This window comes from Petromyzon marinus, chromosome 73 (assembly GCF_048934315.1).
Source record: "Petromyzon marinus isolate PM22_M1 ecotype Great Lakes invasive population chromosome 73, UKy_Petmar_22M1.pri1.0, whole genome shotgun sequence".
Taxonomy (NCBI): Eukaryota; Metazoa; Chordata; class Hyperoartia; order Petromyzontiformes; family Petromyzontidae; genus Petromyzon; species Petromyzon marinus.
Genome location: NC_133739.1, coordinates 3,057,752 through 3,077,285, shown reverse-complemented (window position 1 = coordinate 3,077,285; position 19,534 = coordinate 3,057,752). Strand labels below are relative to the sequence as shown.

Sequence of the window (19,534 nt, the reverse complement as noted above, 5' to 3'; positions counted from 1 at the left end):
GCGAAAGAACCAAAAATATAGTGTTCGCTCATTAAAAGTACTCAAAACAGCATTTTCCGGAAGATCGTTCAGGCGTCTCCCAGTGTTCTTACCCAACAACACAAAAAAACGCGACCCGATCTTCGGGAAGATGGACAAGGCGTAGATCCTTCTGGAAGACCGAGCTACCGGAAGACGTGGTGGTGTTTTTTTGTCCTCCAACTCCCCCTCCCATCTTCCTCTTCCGGCAGACTCCCCTCTCTCTCCTCCAAGACGCAGCAGCAATGGCGCTCCACGTTCCTAAGGCCCCCGGCTTTGCGCAGATGCTGAAGGATGGAGCCAGGGTGAGTCTTCGAGGAGCTTCCTCGCCGCCGCCTTCTACTCAGACCGGGCTCCTTGTTAGGGAGGGGGAGCAGGAGGGGGAGCAGCAGGGGAGGAGATTTTCATTGTGAAGTACAACACCCTAAACCCACGCGGTCTGGGTTTGTCACTCGCGTGCGTGATTCTTACCCATTAAAAACAAGTTTAATGAGGTGGAGTTGTGCTTAACTTCGTTGGGAATCGAACTAAACATACGAGGTTGCGAATGTAGGGATCTATGTTGGTTGGTGATGCTTTTAATAGCTGACGCGGCATGGAGCCGTTATCCGTTACCACGCGAAGCCTTCACCCACCAGGCCGCAAGTCGGGTTCCGAATTGGAGATTAAACATCGATTTAGCGAATAAACGTTCAGGTTTAGTGGTCGTGTAGCGATAGTACCGCTTGCCTCGACGGAGCGGCTGCCGTAATTGTTGAATGATTAAATTAATTCTGGAGAAATCCGCAGATTTGAATGGAATCTGTCACTGACGCTGCACCACAGACTCAGCACTGCCACCCATAGACTCAGCACTGCCATAGACTCAGCACTGTCACCCATAGACCCAGCACTGCCATAGACTCAGCACTGTCACCCATAGACCCAGCACTGCCATAGACTCAGCACTGTCACCCATAGACCCAGCACTGTCACCCATAGACCCAGCACTGTCACCCATAGACCCAGCACTGTCACCCATAGACCCAGCACTGTCACCCATAGACCCAGCACTGTCACCCATAGACCCAGCACTGTCACCCATAGACCCAGCACTGCCATAGACTCAGCACTGTCACCCATAGACCCAGCACTGCCATAGACTCAGCACTGCCATAGACTCAGCACTGCCATAGACTCAGCACTGCCACCCATAGACTTAGCACTGCCATAGACTCAGCACTGCCACCCATAGACTCAGCACTGTCATAGACTCAGCACTGCCATAGACTCAGCACTGCCATAGACTCAGCACTGTCACCCATAGACCCAGCACTGCCATATACTCAGCACTGCCATAGACTCAGCACTGCCATAGACTCAGCACTGCCATAGACTCAGCACTGCCATAGACTCAGCACTGCCATAGACTGAGCACTGCCATAGACTCAGCACTGCCAGACTCAGCACTGCCATAGACTCAGCACTGCCATAGACTCAGCACTGCCATAGACTGAGCACTGCCATAGACTCAGCACTGCCATAGACTCAGCACTGCCATAGACTCAGCACTGCCACAGACTCAGCACTGCCATAGACCCAGCACTGCCATAGACTCAGCACTGCCACAGACTCAGCACTGTCATAGACTCAGCACTGCCATAGACTCAGCACTGCCATAGACTCAGCATTGCCATAGACTCAGCACTGCCATAGACTCAGCACTGTCATAGACTCAGCACTGCCATAGACTCAGCACTGCCATAGACTCAGCACTGCCATAGACTCAGCACTGCCATAGGCTCAGCACTGTCATAGACTCAGCACTGACATAGACTCAGCACTGTCATAGACTCAACACCGCCATAGACTCAACACTGCCACCCATATACCCAGCACTGCTATAGACTCAGCAATGCCACCCATAGACTCAGCACTGCCATAGACTCAGCACTGTCACCCATATACCCAGCACTGCCATATACCCAGCACTGCCATAGACTCAGCACTGCCATAGACTCAGCACTGCCATAGACTCAGCACTGCCATAGACTCAGCACTGCCATAGACTCAGCACTGCCATAGACTCAGCACTGCCATAGACTCAGCACTGCCACAGACTCAGCACTGCTATAGACTCAGCACTGCCATATACTCACACTGCCATAGACTCAGCACTGTCACCCATATACCCAGCACTGCCATAGACCCAGCACTGCCATAGACTCAGCACTGTCACCCATAGACCTAGCACTGTCATAGACCCAGCACTGCCATAGACTCAGCACTGTCACCCATAGACCCCGCACTGCCACAGACTCAGCACAGACCATAGACTAACACTGCCCATAGACTCACATTTTCCATAGACTCAACCTTTGCCAAATTCGATTCCAGCTCACGGCCAACCCCAGAGACGATTATCTAACCTGTCCTGGGCCTGCCCTAGGTGGACTCAGCCTTAAATGAGTACCTGGTGTAGCGGTGTGTAGTGAACATCGCCACTGGGGAGACAAAGGCGGCCGGGCGTGGTGCTGGCCAACCACCTCGTGTGCCGTGCTGGCCTTCATAGGTGCTGCTCACTAACAGGACTTGCCCCAGCAGTCTGTTAAGGCTACACGGGGGATCTTTGTCTTTTTGTGTCTGTGTGTGTGTGCACCCTGCAGCATTACAGTGGTCTTGAGGAGGCTGTGTACAGGAACATCCAGGCCTGCAAGCAGCTGGCAGAGACCACGCGCACAGCCTACGGACCATTTGGTGAGACCAGCTGATGATGATGTTCCAGCTGATAATGATGATGCTGCTGCTACTGATGATGACGATGACTACGATGATGACGCTCCAGCTGATGATGATGGTGACTACGCTGATGCTGATGACGCTGCTGATACTGTTGATGATAATGACGCTGCTGATGATGACGCTACTACTGATGATTATGACGCTCCTGCTGCTGATGATTAGGCTGATGATGATGACGCTACTGATGATGATGACGCTACTGATGATGATGACGCTGCTGCTGCTACTGATAATGATAACAATGCTGCTGCTGCCGCGTGCCAACAGGGATGAACAAGATGGTGATCAACCACCTGGAGAAGCTGTTCGTTACGAGTGACGCAGCCACCATCGTGCGCGAGCTGGAGGTGGCCCAACGCTCACCGCTCGCTCAGCACTCGCCGCTCACTCAGCACTCACTTATCGCTTTCACACGCTCACTCACTGCTCACTCAACACTCACCGTTCACTCACTGCTCACTCAACACTCACCGTTCACTCACCACTCATTCACCGCTCACTCACCTCTCACCACTCGCACTCATCGCTCTCTCACACTCACTCACACTTGTGTGGTGTGTACAATGTTAATATACAAAGAGTGTGTGTACTGTGTGTGTGTCTATACAATGTGTGTGTGTACAATGTGTGTGTGTACAATGTTAATATACAAAGAGTGTGTGTACTGTGTGTGTATATACAATGTGTGTGTGTACAATGTTAATATACAAAGAGTGTGTGTACTGTGTGTGTGTTTATACAATGTGTGTGTGTGTGTACAATGTGTGTGTACAATGAGTGTGTGTACAATGTGTGTGTACATTGTTTGTGTACAATGTTAATATACAAAGAGTGTGTGTACTGTGTGTGTGTATATACAATGTGTGGTGTATACAATGTTTGTGTACAATGTTAATGTACAAATAGTGTGTGTACTGTGTGTGTGTATATACAATGTGTGTGTACAATGAGTGTGTGTACAATGTTAGTATACAAAGAGTGTGTACTGTGTGTGTATATACAATGTGTGTGTGTACAATGTGTGTGTACATTGTGTACAATGTTAATATACAAAGAGTGTGTGTACTGTGTGTATATACAATGTGTACAATGTGTGTGTGTACAATGTGTGTGTGTACAATGTGTGTGTACAATATGTGTGTACAATGAGTGTGTGTACAATGAGTGTGTGTGTGTACAACGAGTGTGTGTGTGTACAACGTGTGTGTGTGTGTGTACAACGTGTGTGTGTGTACAACGTGTGTGCGTGTACAACGTGTGTGCGTGTACAACGTGTGTGCGTGTACAATGTGTGTGTGTACAACGTGTGTGTGTGTGTACAAAGTGTGTGTGTGTGTACAACGTGTGTGTGTGTGTACACAGTGTGTGTTTATAATGATCAGCCTCCCATATAATGGGAGGCTGATCGATGCCCGGGTGCGGTCAAGGGATGGCTCCCTATTGCTCAACCACGTTATGTATGCCGATGATTTGGTAATAGCTGCTCATTCAGAGGAGGAGTTGGAGACGCTGCTGCTGAGACTGGAGCGTGACACTAAGAGATGGGGCCTTACCATCAGCCCCACCAAAACTAAGCACCTGCCTGGGTATTTTGTACCATCGGACACTCCCCCCCCACAACTCCCAATCGGTGAAGGGGCAGTTGTGGAGAGAGTGGAGAGTTTCCCATACCTGGGCAGTGTGCTTATGACCGGCTCCAGTTTAACAGCAGAGGTCTCACTCCAAATCAGTCGAGCGGCAATATCTTTTAATCGGTTGCGTAACGCTGTGTGGAAGCTACCTGGTCTGTCGCTCCGCACTAAGCTTCAGGTATTCTCGGCCACGGTCATTCCCTCCCTTCTCTACGCTTGCGAAACGTGGACCCCCTTAATGGAGCACCTTTGCCGGTTAGAAACATTTAGGCTGGCCTGCCTACGATCCATCCTGCGTTTAACCAGGCTGGATTGTGTGAGGAGCTCACAAATCCTTGAAAGATCTGGGCAAGGTCCCATTGGTGAGCTCCTCCGGCAGGCAAGGCTGCGTTGGCTGGGTCACGTAGCCCGCATGCCCAGCCACCGCATGCCGAAACAGCTTTTGTTCGGCCGGATCGAGGAGGCTAAACGGGCGCGGCACGGGCTAGAGAAGAGATGGAGTGATGTGGTACGGGAGGACGTGGAGCTGAGTTGACTTGCCGATGACTGGTACCAGCGGTGTCAAGATCGGCCTCTGTGGAGGAGGCTCGTGAAGGACGCTATTGGGCAGTTGGAGGTAGTCGCTCTCCAACAACAACGGAGGGCGGAGGAGCGACGCTCACAACAACGAGCGGAGCGCCGAGTGGCTAAAGCACAGCAGGTTGGCACAGTAGGGGGCACAGGTGGTGCACCAGCCAGTCATCTCAGTCAGTCGACCCGTGGCACCTGGGTCTGCCCTGTGACCTGCCCGCGGGCATTCGACACTTCACGTGGCCTCAAGGTGCACATGGCCTGGCACAAGCGTCGTGGTGACGTCGCCGCCACTTAGTGGCGAATGGCGGTTGTTGTACAACGTGTGTGTGTGTTTACAACGTGTGTGTGTGTACAACGTGTGTGTGTACATACAACGTGTGCGTGTACAACGTGTGTGTGTACAACGTGTGTGCGTGTACAACATGTGCGTGTACAACGTGTGTGCGTGCACAACGTGTGTGCGTGCACAACGTGTGTGTGTACATACAACGTGTGTGTGTACATACAACGTGTGTACATACGTGTGTGTGTACATACAACGTGTGTGTGTGCGCGTGTGCAGGTGCAGCACCCTGCAGCCCGCATGGTGCTCATGGCGAGCGAGATGCAGGAGAGGGAGGTTGGTGACGGCACCAACTTGGTGCTGCTGCTGAGCGGCGCCCTGCTGGAGCAGGCCGACTCCCTGCTGCGCTCCGGCCTCTCTGTGCCGGAGGTACGCACAGTGAAGACAAAGATCCCCCGTGTAGCCTCTTAACAGAGTGTCAGGGCAAGTGCTGTTAGTAGTAGTAGCGAGTAGCTACCTACACAGATACAGGTCCCCTGTGTAGCCTTAACAGACTGTTGGGGCAAGTGCTGTTAGCGAGTGGCCAACACCAAATACACACAGATACACACACAGATGGTTGTGGTAGTGACACTGAGTGTGCGTGTAGTCCAGGTGACTGAGGGCTGTAAGGAAGGCTTATTGTGGTTGTAGTAGTGACACTGGCCGTGTGTGGTTGCAGGCTACAAGAAGGCCGAATGTGGATGGTAGAGTGGGGGTAGTAGTGACACTGGTTGCGCGCGATTGCACGCATGTTTGCGCGTCGTGCTTGCAGGTGATTGCGGGAAACAAGAAGGCTTAGTGCAGTGGTGGCGGTAGTGCCGCTGATTGCGCGTGGTTGCGGTTGCAGGTGATTGCGGGCTACGAGAAGGCGTGCGACAAGGCTCTGGAGCTGCTGCCGTCGCTGAGCGAGCGGGCTCTGGGCAACGAGCGTGACGAGGCCGAGGTGGCGGCCGCCATCCGCACGGCCGTCTCCTCCAAGATGTACGGCATCGAGGACTTCCTGGCCAAGCTCATTGCCTCCGCCTGTGGTGAGGACGGGAGCTCACACTCAGACTCACACTCGGACTCGCACTCAGACTCGCACTCGGACTCACACTCAGACTCACACTCAGACTCACACTCACACTCAGACTCACACTCAGACTCGCACTCGGACTCGCACTCGGACTCAGACTCACACTCAGACTCACACTCACACTCAGACTCACACTCAGACTCAGACTCACACTCACACTCAGACTCACACTCGGACTCAGACTCAGACTCACACTCACACTCAGACTCACACTCAGACTCACACTCGGACTCACACTCGGACTCAGACTCAGACTCACACTCAGACTCGCACTCAGACTCGCACTCAGACTCGCACTCGGACTCAGACTCACACTCAGACTCACACTCAGACTCACACTCAGACTCACACTCAGACTCACACTCAGACTCACACTCAGACTCACACTCAGACTCACACTCAGACTCACACTCAGACTCGGACTGACACTCAGACTCAGACTCACTCACACTCAGACTCACACTCAGACTCGCACTCAGACTCGCACTCAGACTCGCACTCAGACTCGCACTCAGACTCGCACTCAGACTCACACTCACACTCAGACTCGCACTCAGACTCACACTCAGACTCACACTCAGACTCGCATTCACACTCAGACTCACACTCGGACTCGCACTCACACTCAGACTCACACTCACACTCAGACTCACACTCAGACTCAAAATCAGACTCACACTCAGACTCACACTCACAAGAGGACTCGCACTAACACGAGGACTCACACTAACACGGGGACTCACACTAACATGGGGACTCACACTAACACGGGGACTCGCACTAACACGAGGACTCACACGGGGACTCGCACGTAGACTTGCATGCTGTGCGTTTTCTGTCTTCCAGTCTCGATTCTGCCCAGCAGTGGCAACTTCAATGTGGACAACGTACGAGTTTGCAAGATATTGGTAAGAGTCTGCGTGTGTGTGTCAGTGAGTGTGTGTGTGAGTGTCGGTGTGTGTGTTAATGTGGGCAGTGTGCTAGCCTCATATGAGTAGCTGGTGCGGTGTGTAGTAAACATCGCCTGCACTGGGCAGACAAAGGTGGCCGGGCGTGGTGCTGGCCACCCCACCCCCCTTGTGTGCCGTACCGGCCGTCACAGGCTATACGGGGGGGGTCTTTGTGTGTTAGTGTGGGCAGTGTGGTTATGACCAGTTCCGGTTTGACAGCAGAGGTCTCTGAATCAGCTGAGCGGTATTATCTTTTTCATTGGTTGCGTAACGCTGTGAGAAGCTACCTGTTCTGTTGCTCCGCACGAATCTCGGCCACGGTCATGCCCTCCCTTCTCTATGCTTGCGAATGGAACATCTTCGCCGGTTAGAAACATTGAGGCTGGCCTGCCTACGATCCATCCTGGGTTTAACCAGGCTGGATTGTGTGAGGATCTCACAAATCCTTGAAAGATCTGGGCAAAGTACCATCGGTGAGCTCCTCTGGCAGGCAAGGCTGCGTTGGCTGGGTCATGTAGCCCGCATGCCCTGCCACCTCATGGCCAAGCAGTTTCTGTTTGTCCCCATAGAGGGGGCTAAACAGGCGCGCCACGGGCTCGAGACGAGGTGGAGTGATGCGGTCAGGGGAATGTGGAGCTGAGTGGATTTGCCGATGACCGGTGTATATCTAGCTCTGGTGTTCAGGTGCCCACGGTAATGAGGTGAATGTCTCTGTGTGTGTATCTGTGTGTGTAACTGTGTGTGTGTAACTGTGTGTGTGTATCTGTGTGTGTATCTGTGTGTATATCTCTGTATATGTGTGTGTATCTCTGTGTAACTGTGTGTGTCTGTGTGTGTATCTGTGTGTGTATCTGTGTGTATATGTGTGTGTATCTCTGTGTGTATATGTGTGTGTATCTCTCTGTGTATCTGTGTGTATATCTCCGTGTGTAACTGTGTGTGTAACTGTGTGTGTGTCTGCACCACAGGGCTCCGGTGTTCAGGCATCCACGGTAATGAGGGGGATGGTGTTCAAGCGCGAGGTGGAGGGCGACGTGAAGACGGCCAAGGCGGCGCGCATCGCCATCTACTCCTGCCCCTTCGACTCCATGAACACCGAGACCAAGGTGGGCGTCTGTGTGTGTCAGTGTGTGTGTGTCTGTGTTTGTGTCAGTGTGTATGTCAGTGTGTGTGTGTGTCAGGTGTGTGTGTCCGTGTTTGTGTCAGTGTGTGTGTGTCAGTGTGTGTGTTTGTGTCAGTGTGTGTGTCAGTGTGTGTGTTTCAGTGTGTGTGTCAGTGTGATCTTTGTCAGTGTGTTTGTGTCAAGCGTCGTGGTGACGTCACCGCCACTTAGTGGCGAATGGCGGTTGTTGTTGTTGTCAGTGTGTGTGTGTCAGGTGTGTCAGTGTGTGTGTGTCCGTGTTTGTGTCAGTGTGTGTGTTTGTGTGTGTGTCAGTGTGTGTGTCAGTGTGTGTGTGTCTGTGTGTGTGTATATCTGTATCTACGTACATATATCTGCGTGTGTGTGTGTATCGCTATCTCTGTGTGTGTGTGTGTGCAGGGCACGGTGTTGATCAGGAACGCCCAGGAGCTGGTCTCCCTCACCCAGGGCGACGAGTCCCTGCTGGAGTCGCAGGTGGTGGCGATCGCCAGCACCGGTGCCACCGTGGTGGTGACGGGCGGCAAGGTTGCCGACCTGGCGCTGCACTACGCCAACAAGCACGGGCTCATGCTGGTCAGGTGCGGCCCTACAAAGACAAAGATCCCCCGCGTAGCCTTTAACAGGGCTGTAGGGGCAAGTGCCGTTAGTGGCGAGTAACAGCGCCTGTGAAGGCTACCGGCACTGTGGCACACGAGGGGGTGGGTGGCCAGCACCACGCCCTGCCGCGTTTCTCTCCCCAGTGGCAATGTTCAATACGCACCGCGACACCAGGTACTCATTTGAGTCTGAGTCGACCTAGGGGAGGCCCAGGACCGGTTTAGATAATCGTCAGCGGCGTTGGTGGCCGTGAGCGGGAACTGAACTCGGGTCGCTGGGTTCGTAGCGCAGCGTAGCGCCAACCGCTACGCCAACACGCGCAGATGGAGATGTATAGAGAGATGGTTAGATACAGACAGAGAGCGATGCATAGAGAGAGAGAGATGCCCATAGCAGCTTCAGTTTGGCTGGATAGAGGGGGCTAAACGGGCGTGGCACGGGCTGGAGAAGAGATGGAGCTGATGCGGTACAGGAGGATGTGGAGCTGAGTGGACTTGCCGATGACTGGTACCAGCGGTGTCAAGATCGGCCTCTGTAGAGGAGGCTCGTGTAGGACGCTAATACTGGGCAGTGCCAGGCTAGGTGCGCTCTGAGGTTACTGGGCAGTTGGAGGCAGTCGCCCTCCAGCAACAACGGAGGGCAGAGGAGCGACGCAGCAATGAGCGGAGCACCGGGCGGCTAAAGCACAGTGAGTTGGCACAGTAGGGGGCACAGGTGATGCATCTACCGGTCATCTCAGTTGGTGAACCCATGGCACTTGCAGGGTCTGTCCCGTGACCTCCTGCCAACAGTGAGCCTTAGACACTTAATGTGGCCTCAAAATGCACCTAGCCTGGCACAAGCGCCGTGGTGATGTCACCGCCACTTCGTGGCGAATGGGGAGCAGTACCACAGCAGTTAGCGCGCTGCACTAAAAAACCTGGTGACCCAGTGATAGCGATTATCTGAACCGGTCCTGGGCCTCCCCTAAGTCGACTCAGCCTCAAAAAAGTACCTGGTGTAGCGGTGTGTAGTAAACATCGCCACCAGGGAGACAAAGGCAGCCGGGCGTGGTGCTGGCCACCCACCCCCTCTGTGTGTGCCAAAGTGCTGGTAGCAAGTGCTGCTACTAACAGCACTTGCCCCTACAGCCTGTTAGATGCTACACAGGGGATCTTTGTGTAGGTAACTACTTGCTACTAACAGCACTTGCCCCTGCTGTCTGCTAGAGGTTACATGGGGGACTTTTGTCTTTGTGTCTATATATCTTATCTTGTGGGGAGCGGTAGTGTAGCGGTTAGCGCTACGCTGCGCTATGAACCCGGCGACACGGGTTCGATTCCCGCTCATGGCCAACATCAGTGACGATTATCTGCACTGGTCCCGGGCCTCCCCTAGGTTGACTCAGCCTCAAATGAGTACCTGGTGTAGCAGTGTGTAAACATCGCCACCAAAGAGACAAAGGCGGTCGGGCGTGGTGCTGGCCACCAACCCCCTCGTGTACCGTTCTGGCCTTCATGGGTACTCGCCAACAGCACTTGCCCCTACAGTCTGTTAAGGCTACACGGGGGATCTTTGTGTCTGTCCAGGCTGAATTCCAAATGGGATCTAAGAAGACTGAGCAAGACGGTTGGGGCCACTGTCCTGCCTCGTCTGGTGAGAGACAGAGACACACGCAGGGACGCAGAGACACATGCAGAGAAACACAGAGACACAGAGACGCACACACAGAGACGCACACACAGAGACGCACACACAGAGACGCACACACAGAGACGCACACACAGAGACGCACACAGAGAGACGCACACACAGAGACGCACACACAGAGACACACACACAGAGACGCACACACAGACGCACACACAGAGCCACAGATATGCAGATACACAGAGACACAGACGCACACACAGTGACGCAGACAGAGATGCAGACACGCAGAGATGCAGACATGCAGACACACAGATATGCAGACACACAGAGACACAGACATGCAGGGACACAGAGACACATACATAAATATCCCCCATATAGCCCACACGTGCTATTGGGGCAAGTACTGTTAGTCAAATCATTGACACCCTTAGCTGTGGAGGGATAACAACGGAGCCTCTGCCACATCCTCCTACATCCTTCTTCCTCCTCCACTACCATCACCACCTCCACATCCTCCACCACGTCCACCACCATCACTTCCACCACATCCATTACCTCCACATCCATCACTACCTCCACTCCTCCACCATCACCACCACCACATCCACCACCATTTCTCCACCACCTCCCACTACATCCACCACCACATCCACCACCACCTCCTCCACCACTACATCCACCACCACAACCTCCACGTCCTCCTCCACCTCCTCCTCCACCTCCTCCGCCACCTCTTCCGCCACCTCCACCACATTTACCACCTCCATGTCCTCCACCACCTCCTACACCACCACCGCTACCACCTCCTCATCCTCCTCCACCTCCTCCTCGGTGATGCAGACCCCACCCACGGCGGATGATCTGGGTCACTGTGACAGCGTCCACCTTGACGAGGTGGGGGACACGCAGGTGGTCGTCTTCAAGCAAGGTGAGGGGTGGTGAGAGGTGGTGAGTGGTGATCGTGGTGAGTGAGTGTGGTGAGTGATTAGCGTGGTGAGTGAGTTGAGTGGTGAGTGAGTGAATGAGTGGGTTGAGTGGTGAGCGTGGTGAATGAGTGGTGAGCATGGTGAGTGGTGATCGTGGTGAGTGGAGTGGTGAGTGAATGAGTGGTGAGTGAATGCGTGAGTGAGTGGTGAGCATGGTGAGTGAGTGGTGAGTGTGGTGAGTGAGTGGTAAGTGTGGTGAGTGGTGAGTGAGTGTGGTGAGTGATTAGCGTGGTGAGTGAGTTGAGTGGTGAGTGAATGAGTGGGTTGAGTGGTGAGCATGGTGAGTGAGTGAGTGGTGAGTGAGTGGAGTGGTGAGTGAGTGGTGAGCATGGTGAGTGAGTGAGTGTGGTGAGTGAGTGGTGAGCATGGTGAGTGAGTGGTGAGCAGACAAGGAGGAGAGCGGATCTTCACCGTGCTGCTTCGTGGTGCCACCGATAATGTGATGGTGAGTGAGTGGTGAGTATGGTGAGAGTGAGTGGTGAGTGTGTGGTGAGTGTGGTGAGTGAGTGGTAAGTGTGGTGAGTGAGTGGTGAGTGAGTGTGGTGAGTGATTAGCGTGGTGAGTGAGTTGAGTGGTGAGTGAATGAGTGGGTTGAGTGGTGAGCATGGTGAGTGAGTGGTGAGCATGGTGAGTGAGTAGTGATCGTGGTGAGTGAGTGGAGTGGTGAGTGAATGAGTGGTGAGTGAGTGAGTGGTGAGCATGGTGAGCATGATGAGTGAGTGGAGTGGTGAGTGAATGAATGAGTGGTGAGCATGGTGAGTGAGTGGTGATCGTGGTGAGTGAGTGGAGTGGTGAGTGAATGAGTGGTGAGTGAATGAGTGAGTTGTGAGCATGGTGAGAGTGAGTGGTGAGTGTGGTGAGAGTGAGTGGTGAGTGGTGAGTATGGTGAGGGTTTCAAGTTTCAAGTTTTTTTCAAGTTTCATTTATTAGGTATAGCCCTGTGAGCCATGCGGCTCTTAAGTCGGGTGCAACCGCAACAAACAAAATTTGAACACAGAACATCTTAAAGCGACAACGCATAACACAAACATTCTGGAATAAACCAGCAAATATGCCACACAAAAAAACGTATTAAAACGCTGTGTGCAAAAATCAATGTGGTGCAAGCCAACAACAACAACCATAAGACAATTTGGATTAACCATATGTTTTCGAATCACCAAAATAAAGCTAAGAAAACAATGTAACAACAGTAATCATAGGAACTGTGATTTTAAATTTAACAATAAACGACATATATAACACGGACGACAAAAAACTGCAGCCATAGCTGGCAGCACAACACTCCCAGTGTATGATGTGTGAGTGAGTCAGCAGCAGCGTTAGTGTATGATGTGCGAGTCGGTGTATGATGTGTGAGCGCGTCAGCGGCAGTGTGAGTGTATGATGTGTGAGTGAGTTGAGTGGTGAGTGAGTGGAGTGGTGAGTGTGGTGAGTGAGTGGTGAGTGAGTGGTGAGTGAGTGGTGAGCCTGTGTGGTGAGCAGACAAGGAGGAGAGCAGATCTTCACCGTGCTGCTTCGTGGTGCCACCGATAATGTGATGGTGAGTGAATGAGTAGTGAGTGAGTGGTGAGTATGGTGAGAGTGAGTGGTGGGTTAGTGGTGAGTGTGGTGAGTGAGTGGTGAGTGTGGTGAGTGAGTGGTGAGCGTGTGTGGTGAGCAGACAAGGAGGAGAGCGCGATCTCCACCGTGCTGCTGCGTGGTGCCACTGAGAATGTGATGGATGACGCGGAGAGAGCTGTGGACGATGGAGTGAACTCTTACAAGGTCCTCCTGCGGGTGAGGAACGCTCACCACTCACTTACTACTCAATCACCCCTCACCCACTGGCACCGTCACCATGGCTACCATTACCGCCACTATCACGACCGTCACCATCACTGCCACCATCACCGTCACCATCGTGACCACCGCCACCAGCACCGTTACCGCCACCATTGTCGCCACCATCACCGCCACCATCATGACCACCACCATCACCACGGTGCTATGCTGATGTTGTAACATTGTGAAGCTGATGATGATTTGATGATGATGTGATGTTATTATGATGATGTGATGATGATGTGATGATGTTGTGATGATGATGTAATGATGTTGTAGTGATGTGATGTGATGATGTGATGTTATTATGATGATGTGATGATGATGTTGTGGTGATGTGATGTTGTGATGATGATGATGTTGTGGTGATGTGATGATGATGTGATGTTGTGGTGATGTGATGATGATGTGATGATGATGTGATGTTATTATGATGATGTGATGATGATGATGTTGTGGTGATGTTGTGATGATGATGTGATGATGATGTGATGCTGCTATGCTGCAGGATCGCCGTCTGGTGCCCGGTGCTGGCGCTACGGAGATTGAGCTGGCCCAGCAGATAGCAGCCTACGGGGAGGTGAGGATCGCTCACCACGACCACTCACGCATCACCACTCACCATTCACGCATCACCACTCGCCACTCATCACGCATCACCACTCACCATTCACGCATCACCACTCACGCATCACCACTCACCACTCATCACCACTCACGCATCACCACTCACCATTCACGCATCACCACTCATCACCAGTCACGCATCACCACTCACCATTCACGCATCACCACTCACGCATCACCACTCACCATTCACGCATCACCACTCATCACCACTCACGCATCACCATTCACGCATCACCATTCACGCATCACCACTCATCACCACTCATCACCACTCACCCACCACGATCGCTCACCCACCACGACCGCTCACCCACCACTCATCACCACGCACTGACCCACTGACGACTCACTCACCATGACCGCTCACCATGACCGCTCACCATGACCGCTCACCATGACCAATCACCACTCACTCGCCACTCATCACCACTCACTCACCTGTGTTTATGTGTGTGTCGATGTCTATATGTGTGTCTATGTCTATATGTATTTGTGTGTGTCTATGTCTATATGTGCGTCTATGTGTGTGTCTATGTATGTGTCTGTCTATGTGTCTGTGTGTATGTCTATGTGTGTGTGTGTCTATATGTGCGTCTATGTGTGTGTCTGTGTGTGTGTATGTGTGTGTGTCTATATGTGTGTATGTGTGTGTATGTGTGTCTATATGTGTGTGTCTGTGTGTTTGTCTATATGTGCATCTATGTGTGTGTGTCTATATGTGTGTCTGTGTGTGCGTCTATGTGTGTGTGTCTATATGTGCGTCTGTGTGTGCGTCTATGTGTGTGTGTCTATATGTGCGTCTATGTGTGTGTGTCTATGTGTGTGTGTGTCTATGTGTGTGCGTCTATGTGTGTGTGTGTCTATGTGTCTATGTGTGTGTGTCTATATGTGTGTGTGTGTCTATATGTGCGTCTATGTGTGTGTGTCTATATGTGTGTGTGTGTCTATATGTGCGTCTATGTGTGTGTGTGTGTCTATGTGTGTCTATATGTGCGTCTATGTGTGTGTGTGTCTATATGTGTGTGTCGATATGTGCGTGTCTATGTGTGTGTGTCTATATGTGCGTCTATGTGTGTGTGTGTCTATGTGTGTTTGTCTATATGTGCATCTATGTGTGTGTCTATATGTGCGTCTGTGTGTGTGTCTATGTGTGTGCGTCTATGTGTGTGTATGTGTGGCTGTGTGTGTCTGTGTCTATGTGTGCGTGTGTGTGTCTATGTGTGTATGTGTCTGTGTGTGTGTCTATGCGTGTGTGTCTATGTGTGTGTGTGTCTATGTGTGTGTGTGTCTATGTGTGTGTGTCTATGTATGTGTGTGTCTGTGTCTGTCTATGTGTGTCTATGTGTGCGTATGTGTGTGTGTGTCTATGTGTGTGTGTGTCTATGTGTGTGTGTGTCTATGCGTGTGTGTCTATGTGTGTGTGTGTCTATGTGTGTGTGTGTGTCTATGTGTGTGTGTGTGTCTATGTGTGTGTGTGTGTCTATGTGTGTGTGTGTGTCTATGTGTGTGTGTGTCTATGCGTGTGTCTGTGTACAGGCGAGTCCCGGCCTGGACCAGTACGCCATCAAGAAGTTTGCCGTGGCGTTGGAGGCGGTGCCGCGTGCACTGGCGGAGAACGCCGGAGTGAAGGCCAACGAGGTGGTGTCCCTGCTGTACGCCGCTCACCAGCACGTGGCGCCAGCCACCGCGGGCACCGGCGTCACGGGCACCGGCGTGGGCATCGACATTGAGGTGGGCCACCGGGGTGGAGCCGAGAATCCCCGGCACTGTCCGCCGCCGTCGCCGCCGGCTACTGTCACCAGCATCGTCATCGGCACCGCTAGCGCTATCACCACCGCTATCACCACCGCTAGCGCTGTCACCACCACTAGCACTGTCACCACCGCTATCACCACCGCTAGCGCTGTCACCACCGCTATCACCACCGCCAGCGCTATCACCACAACCGCTATCACCACCACCGCTGTCACCACCTCTAGCGCTGTCACCACCACCGCTATCACAACCGCTATCACCACCGCTAGCGCTATCACCACCGCTAGCGCTATCACCACCACTATCACCACCTCTAGCGCTATCACCACCGCTAGCGTTATCACCCCCGCTATCACCACCGCTAGCACTATCACCACCGCTAGCGCTATCACCACCGCTAGCGCCATCACCACCGCTAGCGCCATCACCCCCGCTATCACCACCACCACCGCTATCACCACCGCTAGCGCTATCACACCACCGCTATCACCACCGCTAGCGCTATCACTGCCAGTACCAACATTATCACCACCACCGCTATCACCGTCATCAGAATCACCACCACTATTATCACCACCAGCACCACCACTATCACCGTCACCAGAATCACCACCACCACAACTATCACTGCCAGCACCACCACTATCACCACCAGCATGTATCCGTCTCTGTAACTCTCTATATCTCTATATATGTATATGGCTCTGTATCTCTCTTTATCTCTCTATATATCTGTGTCTCTAAAAATATCTGTGTATGTATTACATATCTATGTGTATATATCTCTCTATCTGTGTGTGTCTGTGTGTGTGTCTGTGGGGAGCGGTCGTGTAGTGGTTAGCGCAAAGCTGCGCTATGAACCTGGCGACCCAGGTTCGATTCCCGCTCACGGTCAAGACCAGTGACGATTATCCAAACCGGTCTTGGGCCTCCCCTAGGTCGACTCAGCCTCAAATGAGTACCTGGTGTAGCGGTGTGTAAACATCGCCTTTGGGGAGACAAAGGCGATCGGGCGTGGTGCTGGCCACCCACCCCCTCGTGTACCGTTCTGGCCTTCACAGGTGCTCGCGAACAGCACTTGCCCCTACAGTCTGTTAAGGTCTACACGGGGTGTCTTTGTGTGTGTGTGTGTCTGTGTAGGGAGAGGGTCCCACGGTATTGGATGCCAACGTCGCAGGGATTTTGGAGCCGCTGCTGCTCAAGCACTGGGCCCTGAAACTGGCCACCAACGCGGCCACCACCGTGCTGAGCGTAGACCAGGTCACTACCACCACCACAACCACTATCACCACCACCAACTACCGCAACTACCACAACAAACACAACCACAACCACCAACGCGTCCACCACCGTGCTGAGCGTAGACCAGGTCACTACCACCACCACCACAACCACTATCACCGCCATCAACTTCGGCAACTACCACAACCAACACAACCACCAACGCGTCCACCACCGTGCTGAGCGTAGACCAGGTCACTACCACCACCACAACCACTATCACCAACCAACACAACCACCAACGCGTCCACCACCGTGCCGAGCGTAGACCAGGACACTACCACAACCACCACTGTGCTGAGCTGCAACATCATCACCACCACCCATATCAACATGACCACTCTGTGTTCAGTTGCTAACTTAATTGTACTGCTGTTGTCTCCGTACACACACACACGCGTACACTCAACAACAACCGCCATTGTACACTCGCACGCGTACACACACACGTACTCACACACATACTCACACACACATGTACACACATACTCGCACACTCTCACTCACGTACCTGCACACTCTCACTCACACGTACTCACGCGTACTCACTCCCGCGTACTCACACAGATCATCATGGCAAAGCGCGCAGGAGGTCCCAAGGCTCCGGAGAAGAAGGCCGACTGGGACGAGGATAGAGACACGGCAGAGTGAAGAGGAGACACAGAGACGACAGAGAGACACGGGGACGACAGAGAGACACTGGGACGACAGAGAGACGGGACAGATGCTGAGACACGGGGATAGGCAGACACGGGGACAGAGAGACACTGGGACAGATGCTGAGACACGGGGATAGGCAGACACGGGGACAGAGAGACACTGCGACAGATGCTGAGACACGGGGATAGGCAGACACGGGGACAGAGAGACACTGGGACAGATGCTGAGACACGGGAATAGGGGGACATAGGGACAGAGAGACACGGGGTTAGGGGGGCACAGGGGCCGATTTGGAGACAGTGTTGAGACACTTGGTGTGAGTCCAGGGACCGTGTCTCTCTCCTCATCTGCACGCTGTCTTGGTAATGTCTCGCTGCGCACTGTTAAGTTATCACTGCAGTTAATAAACTCAGAGACGTGAACACCAGCATAAGTGTACGTGTGTGTACATGTGTGTGTGTAGTCATGCACCGGTTGGAAACATTCAGGCTGGCCCTGCCTACGATCCATCCTGGGTTTAACCTGCAGGCTGGATTGTGTGAGGAGCTCACACAATCCTCAAGATCTGGACAAAGTCTCATCAGTGGGCTCCTCCAGCAGCAGGCTAACGCTGCGTTGGCTGGGTCATGTAGCCCGCATGCCCATCCACCGCATGCCCAAGAAGCTTCTGTTTGGCCGCATAGAGGGGGCCAAACGGGCGCGGCACGGGCTAGAGAAGAGATGGAGTGATGCGGTACGGGAGGATGTGGAGCCGAGTGGACTTGGCGATGACCGGTACCAGTGGTCGCCAGAGACGCCGTCGCTAAGGCTGAACCAAAGGTCACCGACGGGTCAGCCTCAGCGACGGCGTCCCTAGCGACGGCGTTCCCAGCGACGCCATCCCCAGCGACGTCATCCCCAGCGACGTCGTCCCCAGCGACGTCGTCCCCAGTGACGTCGTTCCCAGCGACGTCATCCCCAGCGACGTCGTGCCTAGCGACGTCGTTCCCAGCGACGGCGTCCCCAGCGACGTCGTCCCCAGCGACGTCGTTCCCAGCGACGGCGTCCCCAGCGACGTCATCCCCAGCGACGTCGTCCCCAGCGACGTCATCCCCAGCGACGTCGTGCCTAGCGACGGTGTCCCCAACGACGGTGCCGTTGGAACCAACTGCCTCAGCGACGGTGTCCCTAGCGACAGCGTCCCTAGCAACGGTCAGCCTCAGCAATAGCGTCCCCAGCGACGGAGTCTCCAGCGACGGAGTCCCCAGCGACGGCGTCCCTAGCGATGGAGTCCCTAGCGACGGTGTCCCCAGCGACGGAGTCCCTAGCGAAGGTGTCCCTAGTGACGGAGTCCCTAGCAATGGTGTCCCTAGCAACGGAGTCCATAGCGACGTTGTCCCTAGTGATGGAGTCCTTAGCGACGGAGTCCCCAGCGACGGAGTCCCCAGCGACGGAGTCCCCAGCGACGGAGTCCCCAGCGACGGAGTCCCCAGCGACGGAGTCCCCAGCGACGGAGTCCCCAGCGACGGCGTTCCCAGCGACGGTGCCATTGGAACCAACAGCCTCAGCGACGGAGTCCCCACCGACGGCCGGCAATTGCAAATGGGGTGGTTCAGGCGTGTGGTGAGCGGGGTGGTGTAGTCGTGATATTCATGTAGTGGTGTGGTGGTTGTTGTAATTGAGGCTAAGCAGA

The 19,534-nt window shown here is 53.5% G+C and overlaps 1 protein-coding gene across 1 annotated transcript; it reads left to right on the top strand.

Moving 5' to 3' along the window:
• The first annotated feature begins 230 nt into the window (after positions 1 to 230).
• On the top strand, positions 231 to 18,289 carry CCT8 (chaperonin containing TCP1 subunit 8). Its single transcript, XM_032980646.2, has 15 exons — positions 231 to 323; positions 2,664 to 2,754; positions 3,067 to 3,146; positions 5,566 to 5,715; positions 6,176 to 6,356; positions 7,250 to 7,311; positions 8,322 to 8,459; positions 8,894 to 9,072; positions 10,660 to 10,726; positions 11,567 to 11,654; positions 13,376 to 13,491; positions 14,045 to 14,116; positions 15,703 to 15,897; positions 17,062 to 17,181; positions 17,770 to 18,289. Exons 1-15 carry the CDS (start codon positions 264 to 266, stop codon positions 17,851 to 17,853), a joined length of 1,683 nt encoding a protein of 560 aa, XP_032836537.1. The 5' UTR covers positions 231 to 263; the 3' UTR covers positions 17,854 to 18,289.
• Positions 18,290 to 19,534: the final 1,245 nt, after the last annotated feature.

Excerpts from the sequence above, each read along its gene's own strand:
- CCT8 (XM_032980646.2), top strand. The coding sequence starts at position 264 with ATGGCGCTCCACGTTCCTAAGGCCCCCGGCTTTGCGCAGATGCTGAAG. Across the intron at positions 8,460-8,893 it reads CCATGAACACCGAGACCAAG|GGCACGGTGTTGATCAGGAA; the intron begins GTGGGCGTCTGT and ends GTGTGTGTGCAG. Across the intron at positions 17,182-17,769 it reads CCGTGCTGAGCGTAGACCAG|ATCATCATGGCAAAGCGCGC; the intron begins GTCACTACCACC and ends GTACTCACACAG.